This window comes from Aquarana catesbeiana, linkage group LG07 (assembly GCF_042186555.1).
Source record: "Aquarana catesbeiana isolate 2022-GZ linkage group LG07, ASM4218655v1, whole genome shotgun sequence".
Lineage (NCBI taxonomy): Eukaryota > Metazoa > Chordata > Amphibia > Anura > Ranidae > Aquarana > Aquarana catesbeiana.
In genome coordinates, this window is record NC_133330.1 from 327754494 (window position 1) to 327781129 (window position 26636).

Below are 26636 nucleotides of genomic sequence, written 5' to 3' on the forward strand. Positions count from 1 at the left end.
GCTAGGCACACAGGTAACCCTTTAAAAGCCCCTGATGTTAACCCCTTCCCAGCCAGTGTCATTAGTACAGTGACAGTTTATATTTTTTGCACTGATCACTGTATTGGTGTCATTGGTCCCCAAAATGTGTATTAATGTCAGAATGTCTGCCGCAATATCGCAGTCCTACTGTTTGCTGTCATTACTAAAAAAAAAAAAATCCCATAGTTTGCAGATGCTTTAACTTTTGTGCAAACCAATCAATATACGCTTATTGGGCTTTTTTTTTTTTTTTTTTTTTTTACCAAAAGTATGTAGCAGAATACATCTTTGGCTAATTTTTATGAAGAAATTAGATTTTTCAATTCGTTTTTTATTGAATGTGTTTTATAGCAAAAAAATTAAAACCTCGGAGGTGATCAAATTCCCCTAAAAGAAAGCTTAATTTGTGGGGGAAAAAAAGGACATAAATGATGTTTCTGTACAGCGTCGCACGACCGTGCTATTGTCAGGTAAAGTAACGCAGTGCCATATCGCAGAAAATGGTCTGGTCAGGAAGGGGTGGGGGGCGTTAAGTGTTCTGGAGGTCAAGTGGATAAACTTGTTGCAGTCCTATGTAAATTAAAAGTGAATTTACTGTTTTAGTGTCAGAAACCATGAAATCAGGCCGAGAAAGAAGTACAATTAAATCACACTTGTTTAATAATAAAAGTAAAAAAGAACAAACGTAGTTAAAACATAGCCAAAGTTCAGTAACTGGAACGGATAGTCAGCCAAGCCAGAAGTCAGGGATCAGTGTAGTGGAACAGCAAGCAGGATCTGGAGCCAGAAGAGATGTCGGCAAAGCAAGTCTTGAACAGGATCGCAGGAGATAGTTTCTGTGATGTTGACCAAGGTGAAGGCAGAGCTCCTCTGGACTTGGCAGCTTAAGTAGGCAGGACTGACGAGCAGGATATCATCAATAGGTGAATAACTGTGGAGAGAGATGGGAGCTGGCACTTAGCTAACAACTGAGCGGCCAGAGAAGGAAGGGCTGAGCCCAGCCCTGACATTTAGGCCTCAATCACACAGGTGTACTATGGAATACGCCCGTGTGAGGGCTGGATTTGCCTGCATGGGGCTGTACAAGTGTTCTGTGCAGGCAGTCCCATTCATTTCAATTGTGACACAGATGCTGCTCCCAATTAAAGTGCTTCCAAAGGCTCAAGGCTTTTTACCTTTAATGGATTAAGGTAAAAAAAAACCTGGGTGCAGCTTCGCCCAGCCCCCCCTTATACTTATCTGACCCTCATCTTGATCCAGGGATGGGCATGAGAGCAGCGGCTCTCCTGAGTCTCTCTCTCTCTCTCCTCATTGGCTCACACAGCAGCGGGCGGCATTGTCTCCTGCTGTCAATCCCAGCCAGTAAGGAGAGAACGTGGGGGCGGGGCCGAACTGCACTCTAACTTGGGACTGAGCCTGCTCGAGTGCCCCCATAGCAAGAGCCTTGTTATTGGGGACACTTGGCAAGGGGGAGGGGCCAGGACCCGCCAGCAGGGGTCTCAAAAGGAGGGGGGAGGGAGGGGACGCTGCATTCCCATCCGTCTCTCTCGCGTGGTGGGGCGGGGGTTGGGCTGCATTCCCCTCCGGGGGGGGGGGGGGGGGGGTTGGGTTGTTCCCAGTAATGCTCTGGCAACAGGTTCTCTTTAAAATATCTCCCACTTTTGCAGTTCCAAACAGTTAAATTGCCTGCAACAGGATCCAACAACTTTGCATCTGCCACTGTTTTTTAATCAATCTAGATTGTATTAGTAGCCTGACATACCCTGCCTAACATTGGGGAAGGGGGGGGGGGGGGGTTCATCATGTTGGATTTAAGGGCTGTCGACAGGACAGACCCATAATAACCGAAAAGACAAGTGTATTTCTGTGCGCCCCGTAGTCATTTTGCAAATAGAATGCGTTAGAAGTTGAAGGGGAGTCATTTGTCAGCTCTGAGCAGTGTAATTACCCCAGCAGCCGTCTTGTCATCGACCACCACTCGAAACAATATGGAATTATGATAATGTTACATCGAGCAGATTAGAATGTGCGAACGGGAGATGGAACCCAGGCAGGCATTTTTATGCGGACACCATAATTGTTTACCTCGGCTAATCTCCCGTAATTAAGCCATAAAAATAGCACTGCTTCGATAAATTATTCCGTCATTACAGTGGTATAAAATAAAACTGAACTATCACTGTTATGTTTGTAGATACCGTCACAGCGTCAGGCAGGTGCCAAATGGATCCGCCGTGGTGCCAAATGTATCATGGTATAGTAGATGATGGCCCTCTCATGCCAGCGAGGGGCGGAAATGTGGGTTCTAATAGTAAGGAGATGGTAACGAGCATCAGTTGAGATATTGGTCAGGACTGACGTGACTAGAGGTCTTATGTTGCTGGGTCATCTTCACGCTTAAGTGTATTAAAGGTGAACTCCTCTTAAAAAATGGCATTTCTTTGTCATGCATTGAGGGACACAGGAATGTAGATCTGGGTTAGACTGCCACCTGCAGGAGGATTGGACACTGGCAAACAGAAAAACTTTAAGCCGGCCCCCAGTATAACTCCTTCTCTTCCCAGCATACCCTGTTTTTTTTTTTTTTTTTTGTTTTTTTTTTTTTTTGGCTAGTGTTCAAGGAGGATGGACATTTTATTAGTTATTGTTTGAACAGAGTGTAGAGAGGTGGCAGCATGGTGCGGCGGCAGCAAAAACTCCAGTTGCAGAGAACAGAACATGTATTCTTGTAAACGTTCAGCAACCAGGAACGTTCATAGTGAAACCACTAAGCGTAGCAGAGCAGATCTTGGGTGTGCCGACAGCGTGTGTTTTGAGGGGCTGAATGCAGCCTGGCCAGTCCATACACAACAGGGGAGATGTCCAGGAAGCATGGCGTATCCTTCACCTTTCCGTACTTGTCTGGAACCTCTCCTTGCCGCTATCCACTGTCCCTGTCAGACAGGTGACCTGTCCCTACACGACCCACATGCGAAATGCATGCCAGGCCTAAGAGCCAGGGGTTTAAATAGGCGCTGCCTGAGTCACATGGGGCGGCAGCATCCAATCAGATGGCTTCCCCAGTGACCATGTTCCTTTTGACATCCCCCTCCAACTGCAATGCTGCTGCGGTTGGGCGCCACTTACAGCGGAGAAAATAAACTGCACCTGCCTACAAGCTTTTAAATTGACTTCAGTCAAAATTCCTTGGTACATTGCTGCTTGAGCTGGTCTCGACATAGCAGCTATCTGGATTGGCCTTTCCTCAGCATGACTTTGGTGCCATGACCTTGCTGGACTGAATGTGCAGGGCTAGCCCAAAATATGAACCTCAAGCACTGGGCTCTGGATTCTCCATGATTAAGCCTCGGGGGGGGGAGAAACATGCTGGAGTTGTGGTCTGGATGAATTGAGCTGAGGCTTCTTTTGCCTGCTAACCCCTAGGGCTGGGTGAGGTGTGCGGCAGCTGGGCTATCTAGGCCAATTTCTGCAGTGTGCTTTGGGTCTGGACAGACCTTTCCTCAGCCTGCACCCTCACTAGCCAGCGGCATCCAACTCATCTGACCTTGACAGCCTTGATTTATTGTGGGTCACTGGGCTCTTCATTGTTGCGCTTTCCAGACCTGGGTATACTGGTGAAAATTCGCCACAGAGCGATTTCCAGGTCTACAGCTATGGCAAAGCCCCAGATAGTGACCCTGTCTCTGAAGACCCACTTTAAGAGTAAGGCCATTCAGGCTATAGCATCAGGAGCTACCTTACTAGTCACTCTTTCTGTTTTGCCATTCAGCGTAGAGGAAGACCATGTTGCTGATCCTGTTTGTAAGTAGCACATGGAATTCCAATCTCCAGTCAGTTCCCACTACCTGCCTACAATGACCTGGTCAACTATGGCTGCTTCACTAGCACCAGTTGGTGAGTAACTGAAGCCTTGTCTCTTACTGTTGGCCTACTTGCATTACCACTATATGGGTGCAGTATGCACATAGACACATAGGGGACAATACTGTGTCTATGGGTGTCCCCAGACCATACTCCCCTAGTGCTTCTGAGGGCATCTGCCAATATCCTCTGAGGGAACCAGCGTCTCTGATCTGGAACCAGGTAAATGGTCCTGGGTCCCACCTGGGAGTGTGCTGTAAAGAGAGTCGGCTTTATGGATCTTTGTAGTCAGCAGCACCTTCCCAATGGGCCCAACGCCTGCACAATCCAGCCAGATCAGGTTTTGCTGGGTTCCAGTGTTGGCAGTCACCAGTGGGCAAGTAGGGTCATCTTAAGCACTACGGTGTTTTCCATTAGTTCAACCCTTCTCTTCCATTGAATAGTTAGGGCTTTGGGGGTAAAAACAGCTAACTGGGGTGTTTTTTTCTCTCTGTACTTGGGGCATTTCAGTCACTGGAGTACCTCAATCATCAGGATTACAGTCTAGTTGCTCTAATCAAATGGTTTGATTAGAGCAACTTGCATTGATAAAATTTCCTGCTTCGGACTCTTTTGGGACACCATCCTAGGTGTATGGGTGTGATTCATATCCTACTTGTCGACCAGATCTCAACTTCAGAGACCTCTGGCCCCTGAATTGTCAGCAGGTGGAACATCCTAGCTTCCTGCTTCAAGTACTCTCTGCTGGGGACAGAATATGTCCAAAGGACTTTGTGAGACCTCTTGACCTCGGCGTTGCTTCTCCTTCTTGCGGCCTGCCTTTAATCGGGTAAATGCACTTAATGTTTTAGCTAACATTACCATCTCTTGCTGCACGGCTGTTTATGATTCACTGGACCTGGCAGGATCAGGAACTTTTAAGACTCTTTGCTGTGTATGGGGTTGGGCAAGCTCCGCAGCATTCTTCTGCAATTGTTTTAGTTTCATCCTCTGTGTCTTGGTGGTTCCAATTTCACCAGTCTTGGGCTGAGATCAAATTTTCATGCCTGCCTACCCTTGTGTCAATGTCTTACTTGCACCCTCCTTCTGTCATGTTGACTTAGTGGAATAAAATCCTTGAGTTCTCCAGTGGTCTCAGGGTCACTTCACACCGTTGTGGTCTATTGGGATGTAATAATACTGTACATTCTTTGGTGTACCTCGCTTAGAGAGATTGGTTATCTGACCTACTTTTGTCATGAACTTCAATCCCCTTAAACCTAAAGGTTAGGGTTGCCAGACCTCGGGCCTTCCCATGTAGATTGGCTAGTCTCTCTTGCATGGTCTGTTTTTTTTTTTTGTTTTTTTTTTATACCAGCTTCCATTTGGATCTGATCCTTCTGGGGGTTGTCCCTAGTATTATTTATTTTCATTTTTTTTATGAGTTCTGGTTGATCACCCTCTCGTTTTGACTTTTGGTATTTTTGGTATTCCCTTCCCAGTGGAGTGATTCCCCTCTGGGGCTGACCATCTTCATCCTTGTCTGGAGCATCAGGCTGATCATTTATGCTCTCCTTTTGGTTGTGTTTGCAGGTTGGCACCACCTCATCCATTCAGATTCAGGCATTGGTCCCTCGGGCAGCTCCTCGGCTGCAGACAGTCCCTAGTCCTTTAAGTGAAGCCTGTTAGTGTTTTTTTGCTGTGTTGTACACCCCACGGTTTAACTGCTTTTGGATGTCTCAATCTGCATTCCTGTGACCTTCATTTGACAATAAAGATAATACGATTTTTGTCCTTACAGTAAAATCTATATCTTGGACTCTTTTTTTTTTTTTTTTTTTATTATTATTTATTTATTTTTTTGTGACACTACTCCCATTCTTCTGCATTTTTTGGTTATGCTCTTGGTATTGTTTACTACAAAACTAAGGTACGCTGGGTAAAGGAGGGGTCATACATGGGGGGGGGGGGGGGGGGGCGGGGCTGGCTTACAATTTTTCTGTTTGCCATTGTCCAATCCTCCTGTAGGCGGCAGTATAACCTGACTGTAGCTGAATTCCTGTGTCCCCCCAATGGACTCCAAGAAATGCATTTTATGGTAAGTACAAAAAATCTAATTTTCTGCAAACTGATGAGCTGCTTCACATGGCAGATTTTTATATCTCTCAATGAATTCTATGTAGAAGTATCACCAATGAATTTCCAGCCTCCCCTAATGTACCAAAATTATGGCATCTCTCCCTTCTGATTTTCCATAATGTAGAATCAACAAATAAATGAGTATACACTGTGAATGTAAGAGTTGTGATACTATCATTGTTCACTGAAGAAGTCTTTGTACAGAATTGTCTAGTGAATAGATGGGCTGCACTCTTAGTGATGTCATTGCTTTCTAGTGAATGAATAGGCTGCACTCTTAGTGATGTCATCGCTCTCTAGTGAATGGATAGGCTGCACTCTTAGTGATGTCACTTGTGTGTAGTGAATGGATAGGCTACATTCTCAGTGATGTCACTGGTGTGTAGTGAATGGATAGGCTGCAATCTCAGTGAAGTCACTGGACCCTTGACTAGACATTGCTGTGTGTATAGAATGTATAAGGTTGGGTTAATTATGTATTTATTTTATAGTCTGAAAATGGTAACTTTCTGCACACACAGAATCCCAGTGCTTATTCTCCCCTCACCGGAACTCGTCGAATGAGCCCCTCGCAAGATTCAGAGCGGAAAGGTAGACAGCCTGTCGGGAAGAAAAGGAGAGAAGGTAGGTGTATTGTTCTATGATGACCTCTGTATGACCACCCACAGCCACCCACAGCAGACACACGGAGAACGGCGTTCACCAAACTCCATGTCTGAAATATCCAAAGGCACACACACTCCACTAAATTGCATTTGTATCTGTGTCCATATAACCTCATCATTTTAAAGGGCCTAAAATAAAAACCATACATTTTATGGTCTCCCCGTACCACAAGCTGACAGCTTGGTATGAGTGTCTTCACTTACTCATCGCTGAGCAAATCTAAAGCAGGAAAAAAAAAGGCACTTTAAATAAAACCCAAGTACCCCTCCCACCAGCCATGAGCTGCCTGCAATGCATAGAGAAGCACAGTGAATACCTCATTAAGTTTAAAATTAGGTAGGTTAAAAAAGCAGGTTTTATTTAAAGTTCTTATTCCCATGGGGGGGGGGGGGGGGGGGGAGGAATCCGTGAAGGCAGAATAAACTTTCAGCTTTAACCACTGGCCACCAAATCACATACCTGTATGTCATTGGCTTCAAGTGGTTTCCCAGGCATCACCCCGGTACCGTTTTTTAGAGCAGACAGTTGGCTCTCTAGTAGTAAAGCTCGGCTGTTATTACAAGCAGCGGGAGGGGACGTCCCCGCCGCCCCCCCTCCCTTCTGCCGCTCGCCTGGGCTCTCCCATCCTACCGGGAGATTCGAGCCACCAGCTGGCATGTCCCCCGGCTGGCCGGAGACCCGAACAAAGCCAGATTTGGCTTTAATTGGGTTTTGGATGTAGAAACCCTGAAGCAATGTCACAACGACACTTCCGGTTTACTCAGGAGCCAAAGGTACCATTTATCAAAAATCAAAAGTATTCAAAAATGCTGGTTTTTGGTGTTTGTTTTGATGCTTTTAAAGCGCCCCATCCCTCCGTGCTCACACGCCAAAGTGAACACATACTGAAGTCTCGCTTGCAAATGTAAACAGTGTTCAAATCACACAGTGAGGTATCGCCGCAAATGATTCTAGCATAAGTCCTCTGTAACTCTAAACCGGTAACCATTATACATTTTTAAACTGTCGCCTATGGAGATTTTAAAGTACCATAGCTTGTTGCCATTCCACGAGTGTGTGCAATTTTAAAGCATGACATGTTGGGTATCTATTTACTCAGCATAACATCATCTTTCACATTATACAAAAAAAACTTTACTTTTTTTTTTTTTTTTTTTTTTTTTTTTTTTTTTTTTTATTATTCATTGAAATGTGTGTTTTCCCCCAAAAAATAGATTTTTGAAAGACAGCAGAGGCAAATACTGTGTGACATAAAATATTGTACCAATTGGCATTTTATACTCAAGGGTCTTTGTTAAAAATATATATATATAATGTTTGGGAGGTCTACGTAATTTTCTAGCAAAAAAAAAACAAAAAAAACTGATTTTAACTTATAAGCAACACATGTCAGAAAAACACCCGGTCTTCAAGTGATTAAAGCGGTTGTATACCTTTTTTTTTTTTTTTGCCGGACCTTGCGGGGAAGAAGACCCCCGCGTGCATGTGCGAAAGTGACGTAATCGCGGCTTGGCCGCTTACAGCGCCGGAGCCACGATACCCGGAAGAAACGCCGAGGGAACATGTCTAAGGTGAGTATTTCATAATGAGCTAGTATGCGCTGCATACTAGCTCATTATGCCTTTGCCTTGCAGTTTTTTTTGTTTTAAAAAAAATAAATAAAAAATAAATCTGTGCAGGTATACAACAGCTTTAAGGCTAACTTTACACCAAGGGGGTCTATTTATAAAACATGTGTTGGGACGAATGTCACAAACATTTGTCCAGGCTGTATGAATTTCCCCTGTATTTTCTCTAATGCTATGATTTTCTATGATCACTAGCACCATCTAAGAGCTAAAATGCAGTCTATTTTTCTGAAATGTCTCAAGCAGAAAATTATACATAATTTTGCAGCTGGCCATAGGATGTAGTAATAGAGAAAATTCAGGGAAAAGGTATACAGTCTAGAAGAATGTTTGACATTCGTCCAACAAATGTTTTATAAGTTTGTTTCCCAATGGGGCTAAATTTTTTTTTTTTTGGGGGGGGGGGGGGGGGGGGCGCGCGCACGGTTGCTTTTGGTGTGATCAGTCATCATGAATAGGCCCCTTACTATGTATCAGCACATCAAAACAGGAATTTTTTTCAACCAACACACACCAAGCCAATGCAATTGCATCATTAAAAACCTGGGTAAACCTGTGCATATGTTGCATTAAAATGCAAAGGTAGGAACGAGCCCTAAAAAAATATATCATGCTAATAATGGGGTGACTCAAACAGCTCCTTGTTTAAAAACACAAAGCTCAGCAGGCAGCAAATTTGGTACTTACTGTATGTATTGTTTGAAAGCGCTGCGGGAAAAGCTGAACACTATAATACATTTTTTTTTTTTTTTTTTTTTAATGACTCTTTGCTAGAAGTTGACAGGTGCTCTTTAAAGCAAAAAGTTCTTTTGCTGCGACAGAAAATTTAGCATGCCGATCTGTACGCCGGCCCTGTGAACAGAAGCAGAAAAGCCGGTAATGTAAAGTGTAAATGATATTGGTTTTAATAAACTTTGTTCAAGCTGCGTATTTAACTGTTCTCCTCCATCTGAGTGTGTCAGTGTGTAATCCACGCCTGACAGGAGTCTGATTACTTTTCTTAAGTGTGCTCATGGATATAGCCAGAATCTCATTTCCTCGCTGCAGACGGTCGTTAGAGCTGCAGAGTATGGACATGGTATGGGGGTAGTGTAGCGGCACCATTCCTCTTTACTTTTATTTTTTAATTTTATATATACATATTGGGATCCTATGTCCTTGTCTCCTTCATCTTTTCTATTAAAAGTGTGTATGTGTGAATAAATAAAAAAAAAATTATATATATATATATATATATATATATATATATATATATATATATATATATATATATATATATATATATATATATATATATATATATATATATGTCACCCCTTGGTTCCACCCCCTACCCGGCTCCCAGTACTGTCCCTTTAGAGAATACAGAACCAAGTATCATGTTGGGGTTCTAGGTAATTCATATGGAATGTGTTGATCATAACCAAAAAAAACTGTAAAATATGTTCCCTGCAATCAGCAGCATTAGCCCCCCCCCCCCCTCCCAGCAACAGTAAAATCCCCCCCCCCCCCTGCAACAATAGACCCTACCACAACAGAATGCTCCCAGCAACAGTCGGTCTCCCAGCATCAATAGACCCTCCATCGGCTAGCAACAATAGACCCCTCCCTCAACAGTGTCTCTCTCCCAGCAACATATAACCCCCCTAGGGTTGCCACATCATCCCTTTAATCCAGGACACACATTACACAGGTTCTGTGGCTGATTAAGGTGGTAATTAAACTCACTTGGTATCTTATCTGCATTATATTAGCCACAGAACCTGTGTAGATCATAAGTGTCCTGGATTAAAGGGATGATGTGGCAGCCCTAAACCCCCCCAGCAAAGATAGATCACCCACCAGACACTGCAACAATAGACCTCCCTAACGTAAATGGACCTCAGGCAACAATAGATCCATGCCATTACATACATTCAGTACTGGAGGTGCTGGAACCGCATTCCCCCGCGTTTCCGCTGAAAAAAGCCCTGTGTGTATGTATGTATAATATTATTTATTATTATTTTCTTTATCGTACATCACGGGGCACAGAGCAGCCATAGTAGTTACTATGTGGGTTATACGCCACCTATAAGTGAATGGACACTGGCACAATCTAAAAGACAGGAAGTCCCCCTCTATATAACCCCTCCCATACAGGAAGTACCTCAGTTTTTTCGCCAGTGTCTTCAAGGTGAATGGTCACGATGGAGTAGTGCTCTATGCTATGATTAAGTCCTGGTGGAAGGTCCTGCTAGGATCAAGGGACTATGCATTCAGATCTATTTGATGTGGCAAAGAAGGCCAAGATGGATGGTACCCAAGCCTCATTGGAAGGAGAGAAGATTCCTCGAGGTTTGCCTGTAATGCAGCCTTATGGCATTGGATCCTGTGTAATGGAACCCTGTGCAGTGTTTGTTCTGACCAAGGTGCTTTCCTGCAGGGTGCTATACAGGTCCAGGGGAGTAGACCCCAGATTAGGGGGGACCCCAGTCTCTGAAGGTCTTTTATGACAAAGCTTGCCGTGATGGGTGAAAATTGGACTCCTGTAATGTTCAGAGTCCTGCAGCAGGAATGGTAAGTCTGCATTTGTTTGCAGTTTGTCTTTTAAAAAAATTAGAGTTCTGACTGTCTGTTCTCCCGGTGGCCACTGGGAGCAGTGTGCTGTTTAATCATGCTATATACTAGACATGTGCATTAGTTTTCGTCCGAATTCATTTTCGTCCGAATTTCAGGTATTTTCGTCATCGTTTTAACAAACTATAACGAAAGTGCAGAATCCGAAAAAACGAAAGATCCGACATAAACAAATGCTTTGTTTTCGTTTTCGTTGCTACAACAATTCGATATAGATAGGAGATTCAACATGATGATGACAATCTGTGTCCATCAAACCTGTGGTCGAATGTGCCTAACCTTAACTCTTAGTCCAAGATTATTCTACATAGAGAGAAAAGATTCAACGTAGGGAAGAAAAGATGAATAAAAATAATGATGATGATGAATGTTATTGGCTGATTGTAACCAAAGACGAGGAGCAGTAAAATAGCTAGAACTAAGTACACACGTAGTTTGGCTTATGGTGTCTGTTGAAAGTTCTAAGAAGATTCGACGGAGCAGGTAAACTATACGGCGTCGTGCAGTTTAGCTGCTCCGTCGAATCTTCTTTGAACATTCGACAGACACCATAAGCCTTCAATGACAGATTCGACCTTAATTTGGATTTTCGGACGAATGCAATTTTTAACGAAAAATGAAATGAATAAAAACGAATTTCGGGAGTAACTAAATACATTTTTCGGACAAAAACGAAATTCCAAAACGAAATATTTCAGTGTGCACATGTCTACTATGTACTCTTACTCATGTGGGCTGCTGTTTCTCCTCCAGCCACTAGAGGGCACAGGCTTGGTCAGTATGGTCTATTTTTATATAGGCAGGAAGGGCGACCATGCCATGTGGCAACAGGTTCAGTAGGCCTCTGGAGACATAGCAGCAGCCCATGGATACTAACAAAAGGGGGGGGGGGGGGGGGGCTGTACAACTGTAAGTTGATACACCTCTGATGGTTGGCAGTTCACTTTAAGGTGTTGTTGACTGCTCTGTAGGCAGATGCAGCGTAGTATACATGCTTGCAAACTTGTTGCTTAAATGCATGTTTAAATATAAGCGTTTGGAAAATCATGAGCATGGGTGCATTTTAATTGGTTGTATCTCCAGTATAGTGCATATGTGCTTGGCTAAATCCTGCAGGTCTAGTACAGGGCCAACTGCAGTTAAGCAGGTGCTTGCTTGCAAACTAGCTGAAACACACGGTTGCTGAAATGCATTTTTGCTGAAGATGCCTGTTTTTACATATTCTCATAAATATACATGGTTATACATGTTTGCATAAAGATACATGATCATGGTTGCACAAGGATGCATGGTTATTCATGTTTGCATAAAGATACATGGTTGCATAAAGATGCATGTTTGTATAAATAGGCATGGTTATTCATGATCGCATAAAGATACATGATCGCATAAAGATACACGGTTGCATAAAGATGCATGTTTAGACATGTTTTATATAGATATACATGGTTTTACATGGTCGCATAAAGATACATGGTTGCATAAAGATGCATGTTTATACATGTTTGCTTAAATATACATGATTGCATAAGGATACATGGTTGCATAAAGATGCATGTTAATACATGTTTGCTTAAATATATATGGTTATACATGGTCGCATAAAGATACATGGTTGCATAAAGATGCATGTTTATACATGTCTGCATGGATACGTGTTGCATAAACACGTTTCATAAACGCATTCTTGCTTTTGTGAAAATGCTTGTTTCCATGGACACATGTTGCATGAATGCGTGTGTACAGCGCACGCTTTCATGTTTTGCCTAAATGCATAGTTGCGTAAGCACATGCTTCCATAAACGCATGTTTCCATATTGCTTAAAACGCATGTTTTCATTTGTACTGCATCCGTATGTTATTTACATAAAGCTGTATACATATGTACTTGTTTTCCTGGGACTACATGCATATGTGCTTATTTGCATAGGACTACATGCATATGGGCTTATTTGCCTGGGGGTACATGCATGTGTGCTCATTGACCTTGTACTGCATATATAAATGCATGAATGGCAAGAATACTTGTATACCTGCATGTTTTGCATATCTAGGTACTTGCATAGAGGTAAACCAACATTGTTTTAGGCCTGCATGCTTGGAGGACTGTATATTAGGTTGGATAATATATTTGCTGTATTATTTACCTGTTATACCAGTTAAATGGTTCCAGAAAAGAGTGACAGCCGGGGGAAGCAGGGGCACCGCTCTCATGTTCAGGGATCTGGCGGTGTCCACATCTCCCAATGGACAGTGGTTTTGGGTACATCTGAGCCACTGTGGTGTTTGGCATTGCAGTGTTTCCTAGCGCATTCATTTTTCATCAGACTGCGGCCGCATCACCTTGATCATGCCTGAGCTCGGTTGATCGAATCCTAAGCAGGATCAAGCCTGGTTAGTAAATAGATGGGAGACTGTCTGGAGATACCAGATGCTGTAAGCTTTCCCCACCTGGGTGAGGGAGGCATCTGAGGCTGCTGGGTTTTGAGAGCCTCTCAGGCCAGAGGATCTTAGGGCAGTCTCTGAGGTGGTTTGTTCCATCTTTAGCCGGCAGAAACCTGGTAGGTTAAGTGCACTTCTTGGGACTGTCTGGGTCTGTCACAAAGTTGTCAGTCTTTTGCCTTGCATTTGCTCTTGGAGCAGAAGTTATGGGCTCATTATTGTGAGACAATTAAATGGTAGCAGTTCCAAAGCCAAATGGAGACATAAGGTCTATCTTGAGATCTCAAGCCTCCGAACATCCCCTGTTTCAGGTAAGTTAGACTGTTCAGTGATGACCTTTCTGCAAGAGGTAGACTTTGGGGTCTATATTCATCTGTAAATGCACAACTTCATGTGGTGGTTTGTTTCCAGGTTCATCAAAGATTTCTGTAATTGCAGTGGAAAGCAGTGTTTTTTTTTTTTTTTTTTTTGTGCATCTTCCCTTTGGGTTGGCCACGGCTCCGGAGGGTTCTCAAAGCTCAGGAAGCAGTCAATTCCAGGGGTTGCTTCAATATATTTTTACAGGAGGAAGCTGTTTTTAGGTCAAAGCACGTTCTCTACATACAGCCCTACTCAGGTCTTGGTAGAGGTTCATTCTCTGTATGGAACTTGACGATCCAGGCATTACATTGCTAGAAGGCTCTGTTTGCGGGATGTTGCAGAGCAAGAAATTGGTGCTTGATATTCTTCCTTTTCAGGAATTTGGAAAATAACCACTGATGCCAGTCTCTCTAAGTTGACTTAAGGCTGGCTACAGTTCAGTGGGCTTGGTCTCCACAGGAGAGAATACTGTCCAATAACTTAGAATGTTTGGCTAGTATGCCCTGCTCTGGATTATAGGACAAACCTGTTGTAGGTTCAATCTGGAAATGCCTCTGCAGGCATATATAATATATCAACCACCAGGGCGGCACCAGAGGTCATGCGACTCAGGGGGTGTACCACATTCTTATTCACATAATCCAGGTATAGGATAGTGGCAAGGGGAACTCTGTAGGGGACTCTACCAGATTCCAAGTTTTACAACACTTTGGGACAAGTGTGTCCAGCACGAGTCCCACTGCCAATAGGGCTACATGTACTGGTAACACCTTAAGGTCTGGTTCTCTCTTATTTGAAGTCCTCCCCCCCACCCCTCCCCACCCCTCCCGTTTCGGATTCTGCCACGTCTTTTGCAAACAAATCCGTAAGGTAGTAACACTGATATTAGTGTTGGCCGAATTAGCCCGGAGGGGGGGGGGGGGGGCGAGTCTTGCGGCTGTTGCTCCTTTGGACACCCAGTCCAGTGGGACCTGATGGTCTTGAGTCCTGTATCTCAGCACTGTTGAGCCCCTGGAAGCCAGCTTAGGGGAACTTCATCTACAGGACTTGAAAATAGTTTTTGCCTGGGGTGAAGCCAGGAAGTGGCACCCGCAGAAATATGTGGGTGGGAGATTTTATTTTTGTTTCTCCAATCGATAGAGGAAAGGAGTTTGGCCTTAAGTACAGTTCAGAGGTTGTCCCTATCCATTTTTTCCAGGGGCCATTGTATCTCGTTCCTTTGTTTCATACCTCATACAGCATGTAACTTGGACAGTCCCGCCTGTCAGGCCATTCTTGTGTCCTTGGGACTTGAATTGATCTTGACTGTCCTTGCAGAGGCCACTTTTTGAACCAATCGGGGGATTCTGTTGGTCCTTTTATCTCAGAAGGTGGCTTCTTTGGTGGCTATCACTTTACAAAGTGGAGTGTCAGAGTTGGTGGCTCTTTCATGCATGGAGCCATTGTTGGTCTTGCATCATAAGGTGATGTTGCATCCTCATCCATTTTTATTGCCTAAAGTGGTTTCTAGTTTTTCACTTGAATCAGGACAGTGTCTTGCCTTTTATTTTTCTCCTAATCCACAGTCAGCAGGAGAAAGATCGCTACCTAATCTAGAGTTGGTTCAGACGCTCAGGGTCTACTTGAGTTGTCGGCACAGGTCAGGAATCCTGGTTTGTGCTGCCAGAAGAGCCAGAAAGGGCCAGACGGCATCCGGGTCGAATATTTAGCAGTGGATCTGCCCAGTTTATCAATGATGCCTATGGTTTAAATGGCAAAAAAAAAAAACATTTTTTTTTTCTGGGGAGAGATTCTCTACCAGTGTGGGAGTATCTTGGGCCATCCATCATCGGGTGTCAGTGGCCCAGGTGTACAAGACAACTATTGGGACTTTTGTTTATACATCTACAGGGTTTTTACCAGGTCAATTTCAGTCACGTAGAAGATACAGCCTTTGGCCCTCAGCGTATTACAAATAGCAGAGTAGGTCCTTCTTTGGTGGCAGTTTCTATGATGGTATCTCCCTCCCCTCAGGGGCATTGCTTTGGGACGTCACAGATAGTTATTACTATGGCTGCTCTGTGTCCTGTGATGTACTCCAAGTAAAGGATTTTACAGGTAAGCTGTAGGAAAATCCTATTACTATTATACAGGATTTATATAGCGCCAACAGATTGCAAAGTGATTTACAACATGAGGACAGACAGTACAGACACAATATATATATATATATAATGTGTGTGTGTGTGTGTGTGTGTGTATGTATACAGCAGTGTTCCTCATCTCCAGTCAGGTCATGTTTTCAGGCTCTCCATTATTTTGCACAGGTGATTTGAACAGTTTCACTGCCTTAGTAAGTACCACAGCTGTTTCATCTGAGGGAAATCCTGAAAACATGACCTGTTGGGGCGCCTTGAGGACTGGAATTGAGAAACACTGGTATAAAGTTCGGTCCATATATATATTTGGACACCGGCACAATTTTAATACTTTTGGCTTTGTATGCCACCTGGCCATGAAACAGCTTTTGATTCAATTGTCCAATTACTTTTGATCCCTTGGAAAAAAAGGGCCCTCTTAAAGCGGGAGTCCGGCGAAATTTTTTTTTTTTAGATGTCAGCAGCTGCAAATACTGCAGCTGCTGACTTTTAAAATAAGGTCACTCACCTGTCCCGGGGTCCAGCGATGTCGGCACCCGAGACAGAGCCGTCCCTCGATCCTCGGGTGCTGCCGCCGCCGTTCTCAGTGAGGGAATCAGCAAGTGAAGCGTTGCGGCTTCACTTCCCAGTTCCCTACTGCGCATGCGTGAGTCGCGCTGCGCATTCTCAGTGGTCCCCGCTATCTCCTGGGACCTGTGTCTTTCCCAGGAGACAGCGGGGGAGTGCGGGAGGGGGCATGACTCCCGCGGGAGTCTATTCCCGGAAGTGGGTGCAGATACCTGTATTATACAGGTATCTGCACCCAACTCCCCCCTGAAAGGTGCCAATTGTGACACCGGAGGGGGGGAGGAATCCGATGAGCGGAAGTTCCACTTTTGGGTGGAACTTCGCTTTAAGAGCTGTAATTCCTAAACCCTTCCTCGGATTTGGATGGACACACCCTCAAATTAAACCTGAGAGTGTGCACGTTTAGTCCATATCCATTCTATAACTATAGCTTGAATCTGTTTTGGTAAATACCTGAAAACAACTAAAAATTGTGCCCGTGTCCAAATATGAATGGACCTAAGTGTATATATACGGAAAATTATTGCTGCATTTAACCACTTCCCATCCAGGCCAATTCTGGCACTTTGCTCTTGCATGTAAAAATCATAATTTTATTTTTTTTTTCTAGAAAATTACTCAGAACCTCCACAGATTCCTCCACAGATTATATATGGTGGGTTTTTTTTTTTTTTTTTTTTTTTAGCAGAGGCCCTAGGGAATAAAATGGCGGTCATTGCAACTTTTTATGCCACACGTTATTTGCGCAGTGATTTTTTTTTTTTCTTTCTTTTTCTTCTCAAACGTGTTTTTTTGGGGGGGAACAACAACAGTAGAATTAGCCCAATTTTTTTGTATAATGTGAAAAAAAAAAAATGTTACGCCGAGTAAATAGATACCTATCGTGTCACGCTTTAAAATTGCGCACATTAGTGGAATGACACCAAAGTTCGGTACTTAAAAATCTCCATAGGCGACGTTTAAACATTTGTACAGGTTACATGTTTAGAGTTACAGGGAAGGTCTTGGACTAGAATTGGTGCTTTTGCTCTAATGCATGTGGTGATACCTCACATGTGTGATTTAAACAGGCTGACAAGGCTGAGATAAAAAAAGAAAAAAACTCTCTCTGCATTTCCAGCCACATCCTCGGCTTTGTTTACTTCCGCCAGCCCGGACGTGACATCATAGAGATGACTGGGGACCATCTGGTCAACAGAAATCTCTATGGTAAACTTTCTGCCGCGACCGATTCATTCTCCGGCTCGCTGATCGCAGCGGCAAACCGAGAGAAGCCCCAGGGGGCGGCGGGAGGGGAACAATCATAACGGCAGCGCAGAATCGCTGGCCAGTGTTGCCAGCCTAGCAGATTAAAATTTACTGACACAACACCCAAAATTTACTGACACCACCACGTTTTTGCTGGCATTTCCAAAAGTTACAAAATTACAGTTCAAAGTGCAAATGAGAGTATTTAGGCTACAGACAAATACAATATGCAATTAGCAATATGATTTAAAGTAGATAAGGCAAAAAGCATATTTCTTATTTTATTTTCGATATAGTGAGTTGAGTGGCAGTTTAGTAAGTAAAATAAGTATTTGATCCCCAAGCAAAATATGACTTGGTACTTGGTGGAGAAACCCTTGTTGGCAATCACAGAGGTGAGACGTGTCTTGTAGTTAGTGACCAGGTTTGCACATCTCAGGAGGGATTTTGGTCCACTCTTCTTTGTAGATCTTTTCCAAATCCTTGAGGTTTATTGGCTGTCTCTTGGCAACTTGAAGTTTCAGCTCCCTCCATAAATGTTCTATAGGATTAAGGTCTGGAGACTGGCTAGGCCACTCCATGACCTTAATGTGCTTCTTCTAATGGAGCCACTCCTTTTGTTGCCTTGGCGGTATGTTTTGGGTAATTGCCATGCTGGAAGACCCGACCCATCTTCAGTGTTCTGGCTGAGGGAAGAAGGTTCTCATCTAAGATTTTACAATACATGGCCCCGTCCATTGGCCCCTTAGCTCAGGGACAGGACTCAGGAGGGCAAGAAATTAGAATGGGTGGCACACAAATATAAAATTGACTCGCACAGTGACACTGACAGCAGTGTGCAGCAGCACAGATGATGAGACCTCACTGACACAACACATCACATCCTGAGTCACAGTGACAGTCTCTCTCCAAGCCAAGTGCTCCCTCCAGTCCACTCCAGTCTAAACAGCACTGATGGTCCCGGTCCCAGCTTGCCTTTCTCCAATACCGCAGACCCGCACACGAGACTGGCCGCTCTGCTTGGCTCCATTGCACCATGACATAACACGACATGCTCAGGCACCGCCTCCGCCAGAGCCGCCCGATAACACTGTACCAGGCTATGGGATGGTCTCAGCTAACTCCAGGCAAGCCGAGCGTCACAGCCATATTTATTTATATATATATATATATATATATATATATATATATATATATATATATATATATATATATATATATATATATTATTGATTTAAGACAAACTTCACGTTTGGCACATGGAACACTGTTAACTGATGTAACTGATTCTTTTTTTGTATGTTTTTGTTATATTTACTGGCGCTTCATCATAGAAATTAATGGGCTGCCCTATATGCAATGATGTGGGAACAAAAGTTTCACTCTTATTCACATTTTGGTGCAGTGTGGGAGCCCATGTGAAATCATGTGTTATCCTGCACTGCACATAAACGTGCCGCCTTCTGCAGGTGCACATGGGTGGTATTCTTAATGGCAGCCCCACGCTCCTGGCAAACGCACGTGTGTCTCACCCGCAAAAATGCGTGGCACTGCAGTACCATACAGTTTGGTGTGGTGTGACTTTAAAAATTGTTCCTGCATGATTTTTGAGCGTGAAATTTAATGGGCTGCCCTGAATGCGCTACACGGGGAAAAGAAGATGCACGCCTTGATGCACCTGGTAGGATGGACAAGCCCTTGCTGCCCTCCCCAGTGGCACGTACTCGCATTTCTTTACTGGTCTCAGGAATCTCCCAAATTTCATGCGATAGCACTAGAGCAGTGATGGCGAACCTTGGCACCCCAGATGTTTTGGAACTACATTTCCCATGATGCTCCACTACACTGCAGAGTGCATGATCATCATGGGAAATGTAGTTCCAAAACATCTGGAGTGCCAAGGTTCGCCATCACTGCACTAGACCAACCCCCAAGCTCTAGGGGCTCATTTACACTTGCTTCAGCTTCAACAAGGCTTCAGACACCCTTTGTTAAATCTCTCGGAACGCCAGTGAAAGCTCCTGTCACTAAATAAAATGGTTAGCTTACAGTCCTGTTTACACCCTGCTTTTGCTTTGCTTCGACTTCACTTCAAAAATGATACCCCATGTAGCTTCAGTGGTGCTTCACAGCGTCTTCAAATCCTCCATAGAAGTCTATAGCAAAGCTCTCTTGAAGCCCCACCGAAGCACCAAGCAAAAGCAAGGTGTAAACAGGACTGTAAGCTAAACCTTTTATTTAGTAACAGGAGCTTTGACTGGCGTTCAGAGAGCTTTAACAAAGCCTGTACGAAGCCTTGTTTTGAAGCAAGTGTAAACTAGCCCTAACTCTGTCACATGGAGTGAGTACATACTTGGAAGTACCGGGTATTGGGGTTGATTTACGAAAACTGGAGAGTGCAAAATCTAGTGCAGTTCTGCATAGAAACCAATCCGATTCCAGGCTTTATTTTGTCAAAGCTTCATTGAACAAGCTGAAGTTAAAAGCTGATTGGCTACCATTCACGGCTGCACCAGATTTTGCACTCTCCGGTTTTAGTAAATCAACCCCAATGTGTTTACTCTCCTTGTTTGATCAGAGCGGCCAAGGAACAGCTTTGTGCGGCTGGTGAGGAGAGTATCAAGCAAATGCAATGCACTATGTGGGTCCAGACGGCACATAGCATTACGGGATATTAGGAGGAGAGCTTGTTTTGAATATACTTGTAGGCACCTCCAGTGTCTTGTTAGGAAGTCATCTGTGTTTGGAATTGACCATCCCTGCTAAATACAGCGGGGAAAATAATTATTTGATCTCTGCAGATTCTGTAAGTTTGCCAACTTGCAAAGAAATGAAGGTTCTATATTTGTTTTTTATCATAGGTATATTTTAAATGATAGAGACTGAATATCAACCAAAAATCCAGAAAAAACACATGATATAAATATTATAAATTGAGTTGCAGTTTAGTAAGTAAAATAAGTATTTGATCCCCAAGCAAAACATGACTTAGTACTTGGTGGAGAAACCCTTGTTGACAAGCACAGAGGTGAGACGTGTCTTGTAGTTGGTGACCAGGTTTGCACACATCTCAGGAGGGATTTTGGTCCACTCTTCTTTATAGATCTTTCCCAAATCCTTGAGGTTTCTTGGCTGTCTCTTGGCAACTTTTAAGTTTCAGCTCCCTCCATAAATTTTCTATAGGATTAAGGTCTGGAGACTGGCTAGGCCACACCATGACCTTTAATGTGCTGCTTCTTCTAATGGAGCCACTCCTTTTGTTGCCTTGGTGGTACGTTTTGGGTAATTGTCATGCTGGAGGACCTGACCCATCTTCTTCAGTGTTCTGGCTGAGGGAAGAAGGTTCTCATCTAAGATATTACAATACATGTCCCCGTCCATTGGCCCCTTAATGCAGCAAAGTCGGCCTGTAACTTTAGCAGAGAAAAAAGCCCCAAAGCATAATGTTTCCACCTCCATGCCTGACTGTAGGGATGGTGTTCTTGGACCCCATACACACTATTAGATTTTCTGCAGATTTTTGCCTTCAGATTTACCAAAAGCATATAATATGATGTCAAACCTTAAAACGGTGTTCCGCCCAAAAAAAAAAAAAAATTAAAAGCCAGCAGCTACATATACTGCAGCTGCTGGCTTTTAACAATAGGACACTTACCTGTCCTGAAGTCCAGCGATGTTGGCACCGCAGCTGATGTTTCCATCAGCTGTTGGGTGCTGCCCCCGCCATTGCGGGTAAGGGTACCCAGTAGAGTAGCCTTTGGGCTTCACAGGTGGGTCCCTACTGCGCATGCACAGGGCCCCGCTCTTCTCTCCTACTGGCCCGGGGATAGGGAGAGGAAGAGGAGGAGGGAGCCCCGCGCTGATGTCATGGCCCGGACTCCCGGAAGTGGAAACAGGATACCTGTCAAAGAGGAGACAAATGAGCGGAAGATCCACTTTTGGGTGGAACTCCACTTTAAGAGTTTCAATTTGATGTAATTAGGCAGGCCCTTGCACTACATGATTTTGGTAAAGCCGAAGACAAAAATCTGCAGAAAATCTAATTGTGTGTATGGGGCTTAAGGGTCATAGTCAGCATTTTCCTTCCTCCAAACACGACGAGTCGAGTTAATGCCAAAGAGCTCAATTTTGGTCTCATCCGACCACAGCACTTTCTCCCAATCCTTCTCTGAATTATTTAGATGTTCATTGGCAAACTTCAGATGGACCTGTACATGTGTCTTCTTGAGCAGGGGAACCTTGCGGGCGCTGCAGGATTTTAATCCATGGCGGCGTATTGTGTTACCAATTGTTTGGGGACTGTGCTTCCAACTGCCTTGAGATCATTCACAAACTCCTCCTGTGTAGTTCTGGGCTGATCCCTCACTTTTCTCATGATCATCCTTACTCCATGAGGAGAAACCTTGCATGGAGCTCCAGACCGAGGGCGATTGATGGTTATTTTGTATTTCTTCCATTTGTGAATAATCGCTCCAACAGTTGTCTCCTTCTCACCAAGCTTCTTGCTGATGGTCTTGTAGCCCATTCCAGCCTTGTGCAGGTCTACAATCTTACCCCTGATGTCCTTTGACAGCTCTTTGGTCTTGCCCATGATGGTGAGGTTTGAATAGAAGAAAAAGTTTCTGTGGACAGGTGTCTTTTATACACATAACGAGTTGTCATTAGGAGCACCTTCCTAAATTGACAGGACTAATCTGTGTACCACATGAGCACCTACTGGAGCCAGTCTGTGGAGGGCAGAATTATTGTTGGTTGGTTGGGGATCAAAAATTATTTTACTCGCTGAACTGCAACTCAGTTTATAACATTTGTATGATGTGTTTTTTTCTGGATTTTTTGTTGATATTCTCTCTGTATCATTTAAAATACACCTATGATAAAAATTACAGACCCTTCATTTCTTTGTAGGCAAACGTACAAAATCTGCAGAGGATCAAAAACATTTTTTCGCCACTGTAAGCTTCGTTATATATTGCCCAAAGCTTCACTGCTCTATAAATATTCCAATCTCTTTTACTCACACTAGTCTGTAAAGATCAAATGCGTGTGGTTTTCCAAGCATATATAGTATAGCCTGTGTATTGTTTCTGTGCTAAAACTATGCTTTGCTTTTCACTTCTTGTATAGATCCAGCTGTTGAGGAGCCCGCAGAGCCAGAAGAGACCAGGAGAGGGCAGCCTGCAGCTGAAGAAAGTGATGAGTAAGTTATAATTGGTTCTACTTTCATCAAATGATAAGGAAATTAGAATGCTGCCGGAAAACGGTGTTTTTAATAAATTTATACAATGATTTCTAAATGGAGAAAATGGATTCCAGTCTCAGTCTTCCCATTTGATGGGCTCCATTGTCTGCATGCCCTTAGGTGAGCCTTAGTGAGCATACCACCAAAAATCAAACTCCTGTTACAGGAGACTTCCTGGGGAAATCTCCAAATTCTCTGTCTAATGCCGCGTACACACGAGCGGAATGTCCGACGGAAGCTTTTTATCGTCTATTCCGATCATGTGTAGGCCTCATCGGACTTATTTTTTCAAAAATTCTGATGGACCTAGAAATGGAACATGTTCTAAATATTTCCGACGGAACCTATTCCTATCGGGAAAACCGATCGTCTGTATGCTGTTCCGACGGACCAAAAACGACGCATGCTCTGAAGCAAGTACGAGACGGAAGCTATTGGCTGCTGGCTATTGAACTTCCTTTTTCTAGTCCCGTCGTACGTGTTGTACGTCACCTCGTTCTGGACGGTTGGACTTTGGGCGGACTTTGGGCTGACCGTGTTTAGGCAAGACCGCTGGAATGGAATTCCGTTGGAGTTCCGTCGAAGAAACCTTCGGGGTTTATTCCGACGGCAAAACCGGTCGTGTGTGCGCGGCATTAGTTGTCACCAGAACAAGCATCCTCATTGGAAGATTTCCCCTTTCTTCTTCCAGTGACAACTCACAATTTTTTGATTTTCTCCTCCCTTTTGATTCTTGTGACCATAGTAGTCACTATGACATATCGGGCGAATCACCTTCGGGGACATCGACAGCAGAAAAAACAAAAACCCCCGACTGGTTCAAATATCTTTTCCACTCTATCCAAAACTATAAAACATGGATATATTATTATATACTATTATATATACTATTATATACTATTATAAGATTAATTGGGGTTGATTTACTAAGGCTCCATTCACACTTGCTTCACTCCAAAGTCTCACGATTTCCAGTGTGACTTTGCAGCACAAATTTGATGCAACTTCGGAAGCGCGACTAACACTCTCTGGCACAAAGTCCTATCAAAGTAGTGCAGGCAACTTTCCCATTCTGATGCTCAGTCGTCTTCACCACGTCTAGATGCCTAAATGCATGGAGTTGCTGCCATGTGATTGACTGACTGTTTAGCAGTTTGTGTTACCAAGCAATTGAATAGGTGTACCTAATAAAGTGGCCAGTGAGTGTATATATGTAATATTATTGGTAAAGTAGGGAAGGGTTATGACCTCTGTTGGTATATAGATTTGCTTTTGGTGTCCTGATGAGATGCAACAGAATACGATCGGAAATCTCTGCAAAGTGAAGAATTCTAATTTTCTTGTTCATTTTCCTTTTGATTTACCTTCAACTATGTAGTGCCTGCCTAAATGCATACAAATTGAAAGTGTTTAGGTTTGACCTCATATAATATAGATTTGGTAAATCTAAAAGAAAATTGTATAATGTGTAGCCAGCTTCAGATAGTTGTCAAAGAAACAGGTGTCCTGGTTGGATGATTTACCCTCACCTCAGGTCCTGGTGACAACTGTAAAAATTTGGATTTCCACTCCTTTCTGTCTCGATGACAGCGGTCACCAGTAAAAAAGGCGGGTGACCCTTCCTAGCGGGAACACAGCAATAAAAACCTGATAAAGGTTCAAGCTCTTCTACACTTTATTCAAAAGTAAAACAAAAAGTTCTGCCTTTTCATTCACGTGAACAACCCGAACTGTCTCCCGATTGGAGAACATCAGTACTAGCTGGCACCATCACACTGTGCATGCGTGGGACCTGCAGCAGGTGTATAAGGAGCTTCTCCTCCTCCAGCATGGTCCTTTGACCACATGCCGACCAGAGCACAACGATATACGTCGGCACAATGGCACGGCTGGGCAAATGTCCTCTTTAAGATGCGGCATTGTGGGCGCGCACCGCGTGCTCCTTGACCGTGCCCGTGGTTCCTGCGGACTCGATGTCTGCCGGGTGCCCGCGATCGTGTCACGGAGGAGATGCTTTTGCAAAACACAGCACTTCCCCATTCTGCCTAGTGACATGGCAGAGATCCACTGCTCCCTGTGATCGGGGGTAATGATCATTGTCATGTGAGTGGTAGCCCACCCCCTCCCAGTTAGAATCACTCCCTAGGACACACTTAACCCCTTGATCTCCCCCTAGAATTTAACCCCTTCCCTGCCAGTGTCATTTACACAGTAATCGAGGCATTTTTGTAGCACTGATCGCTGTATAAATGACAATGGTCCCAAAATAGTGTCAAAAGTGTCCGATGTGTCTGCCATAATGTCGCAGTCACGATAAAAATCGCAGATCGCTGCCATTACTAATAAAAAAATAATAAAAATGAGTGGAGCGTAATAATAATAATAAAAATCTATCCCCTATTGTAGACGCTATAGCTTTTGCGCAAACCAATCAATATATGCTTATTGCAATTTTCTTTTTTTTTTTTTTTTTACCAAAAATATGTAGAAGAATACGTATCGGCCTAAACCTGAGAAAGAAATTAGTTTTTATATATTTTTTGGGGATGTTTATTATAGCAAAAAGTAAAAAATATTGCTTTTTTTTTTTTCCAAAATTGTCGCTCTTCTTCTTTTTTTTTTTTTTTTTTTTTTTTTTTTTTTTTTTTTTATAGCGCAAAGAATAAAAACCACGGAGGTGATCAAATACCACCAAAAGAAAGCTCTATTTGTGGGGGAAAAAGGACGTCAATTTTGTTTGGGTGCAAAGTCGCACGACTGCGCAATTGTCAGTTAAAGCGTCGCAGTGCCGAATCGCAAAAAGTGCTCTGGTCAGGAAGGGGGTCAAATCTTCTGGGGCTAATGTGGTTAAACGAATCTATAGCCCCCAGTACCAGGACAAGGTCACCCAGGGCAAAGATGCCAAACTGCACACTGCCCCCCCCCCCCAGTCTTAGGGTGCCCCCATCCCTGCAATAAACTATTGCGTCCAGGGCAGCTGCCCCTCCTGACCCCCCCCCCCCAGGTGGCCCCAATCTGCACATACAGAGGAGCACAAACGTGAGTACTGTGAAGCACTTTTACAAATTTGCAGGATGTTTCCAGATATGATTTAGCTAAATCAGCAAAGGGATGGCTCCGCTCTAAATCAGCCTGCCTAAATTAGTTTAACAACCCCCCCCCCGTCACATTCAGTTGTTGAAAGTGACACCACACCAATTGCCAGAGTCATTCTGATTGGCCCAGCCTAACTGAGCTTTAATTAGAGCCCGCCCACACCGCAGCGACGCTGGCCTGGCCGCACACTGGGAATGGAACAAGTATTTAGGCATCACCGGGAATGAGCTGCAGTTTAAACGTATAGCATTCTAGGGGCATAAGATAACACGAAATCAGCTATTCCGTGTGAACTTTCCAGTCCCAAAGCAATTTACATCTCGTATAATGCCCTCACGTTGACATTTCCTCTCCTGGCAGCCATCTGTCGCAGCCACGGGAATGCAGTAAACAGCAAACCTAAGTGCCTGGTAAATGCCACTTGTAATCAGGCCTTGTGCGGGATCAAGATGGGAGGGACCACCGCTGCATGGCTCCGGTTTCCAGGGGCCCGATATCCGTTTACAACTTAATACTGTTATTCTTATTGTAAAGGGGGGGGGGGGGCGAGTGTCCGCAGTATATCATAGCGAAGGTTATTTAAAGGCTCTGTACCACTTAGAGATACACTAACCTCCTAACCTCACACAT

General features: G+C 43.8%; 1 protein-coding gene across 2 annotated transcripts in view; it reads left to right on the plus strand.

Moving 5' to 3' along the window:
- Positions 1 to 26636, plus strand: part of ITGB3BP (integrin subunit beta 3 binding protein) — a 68357-nt gene that overhangs the window by 18780 nt on the left and 22941 nt on the right. Inside the window, exons 3-4 of one of the 2 annotated variants that reach the window (XM_073593816.1) lie at positions 6492 to 6624; positions 22796 to 22868. In XM_073593816.1, coding sequence (XP_073449917.1) covers positions 6492 to 6624; positions 22796 to 22868 — 206 coding nt within the window. The remainder of the gene's footprint in view (positions 1 to 6491; positions 6625 to 22795; positions 22869 to 26636) is intronic. The other variant, XM_073593817.1, reaches the window with a different exon arrangement.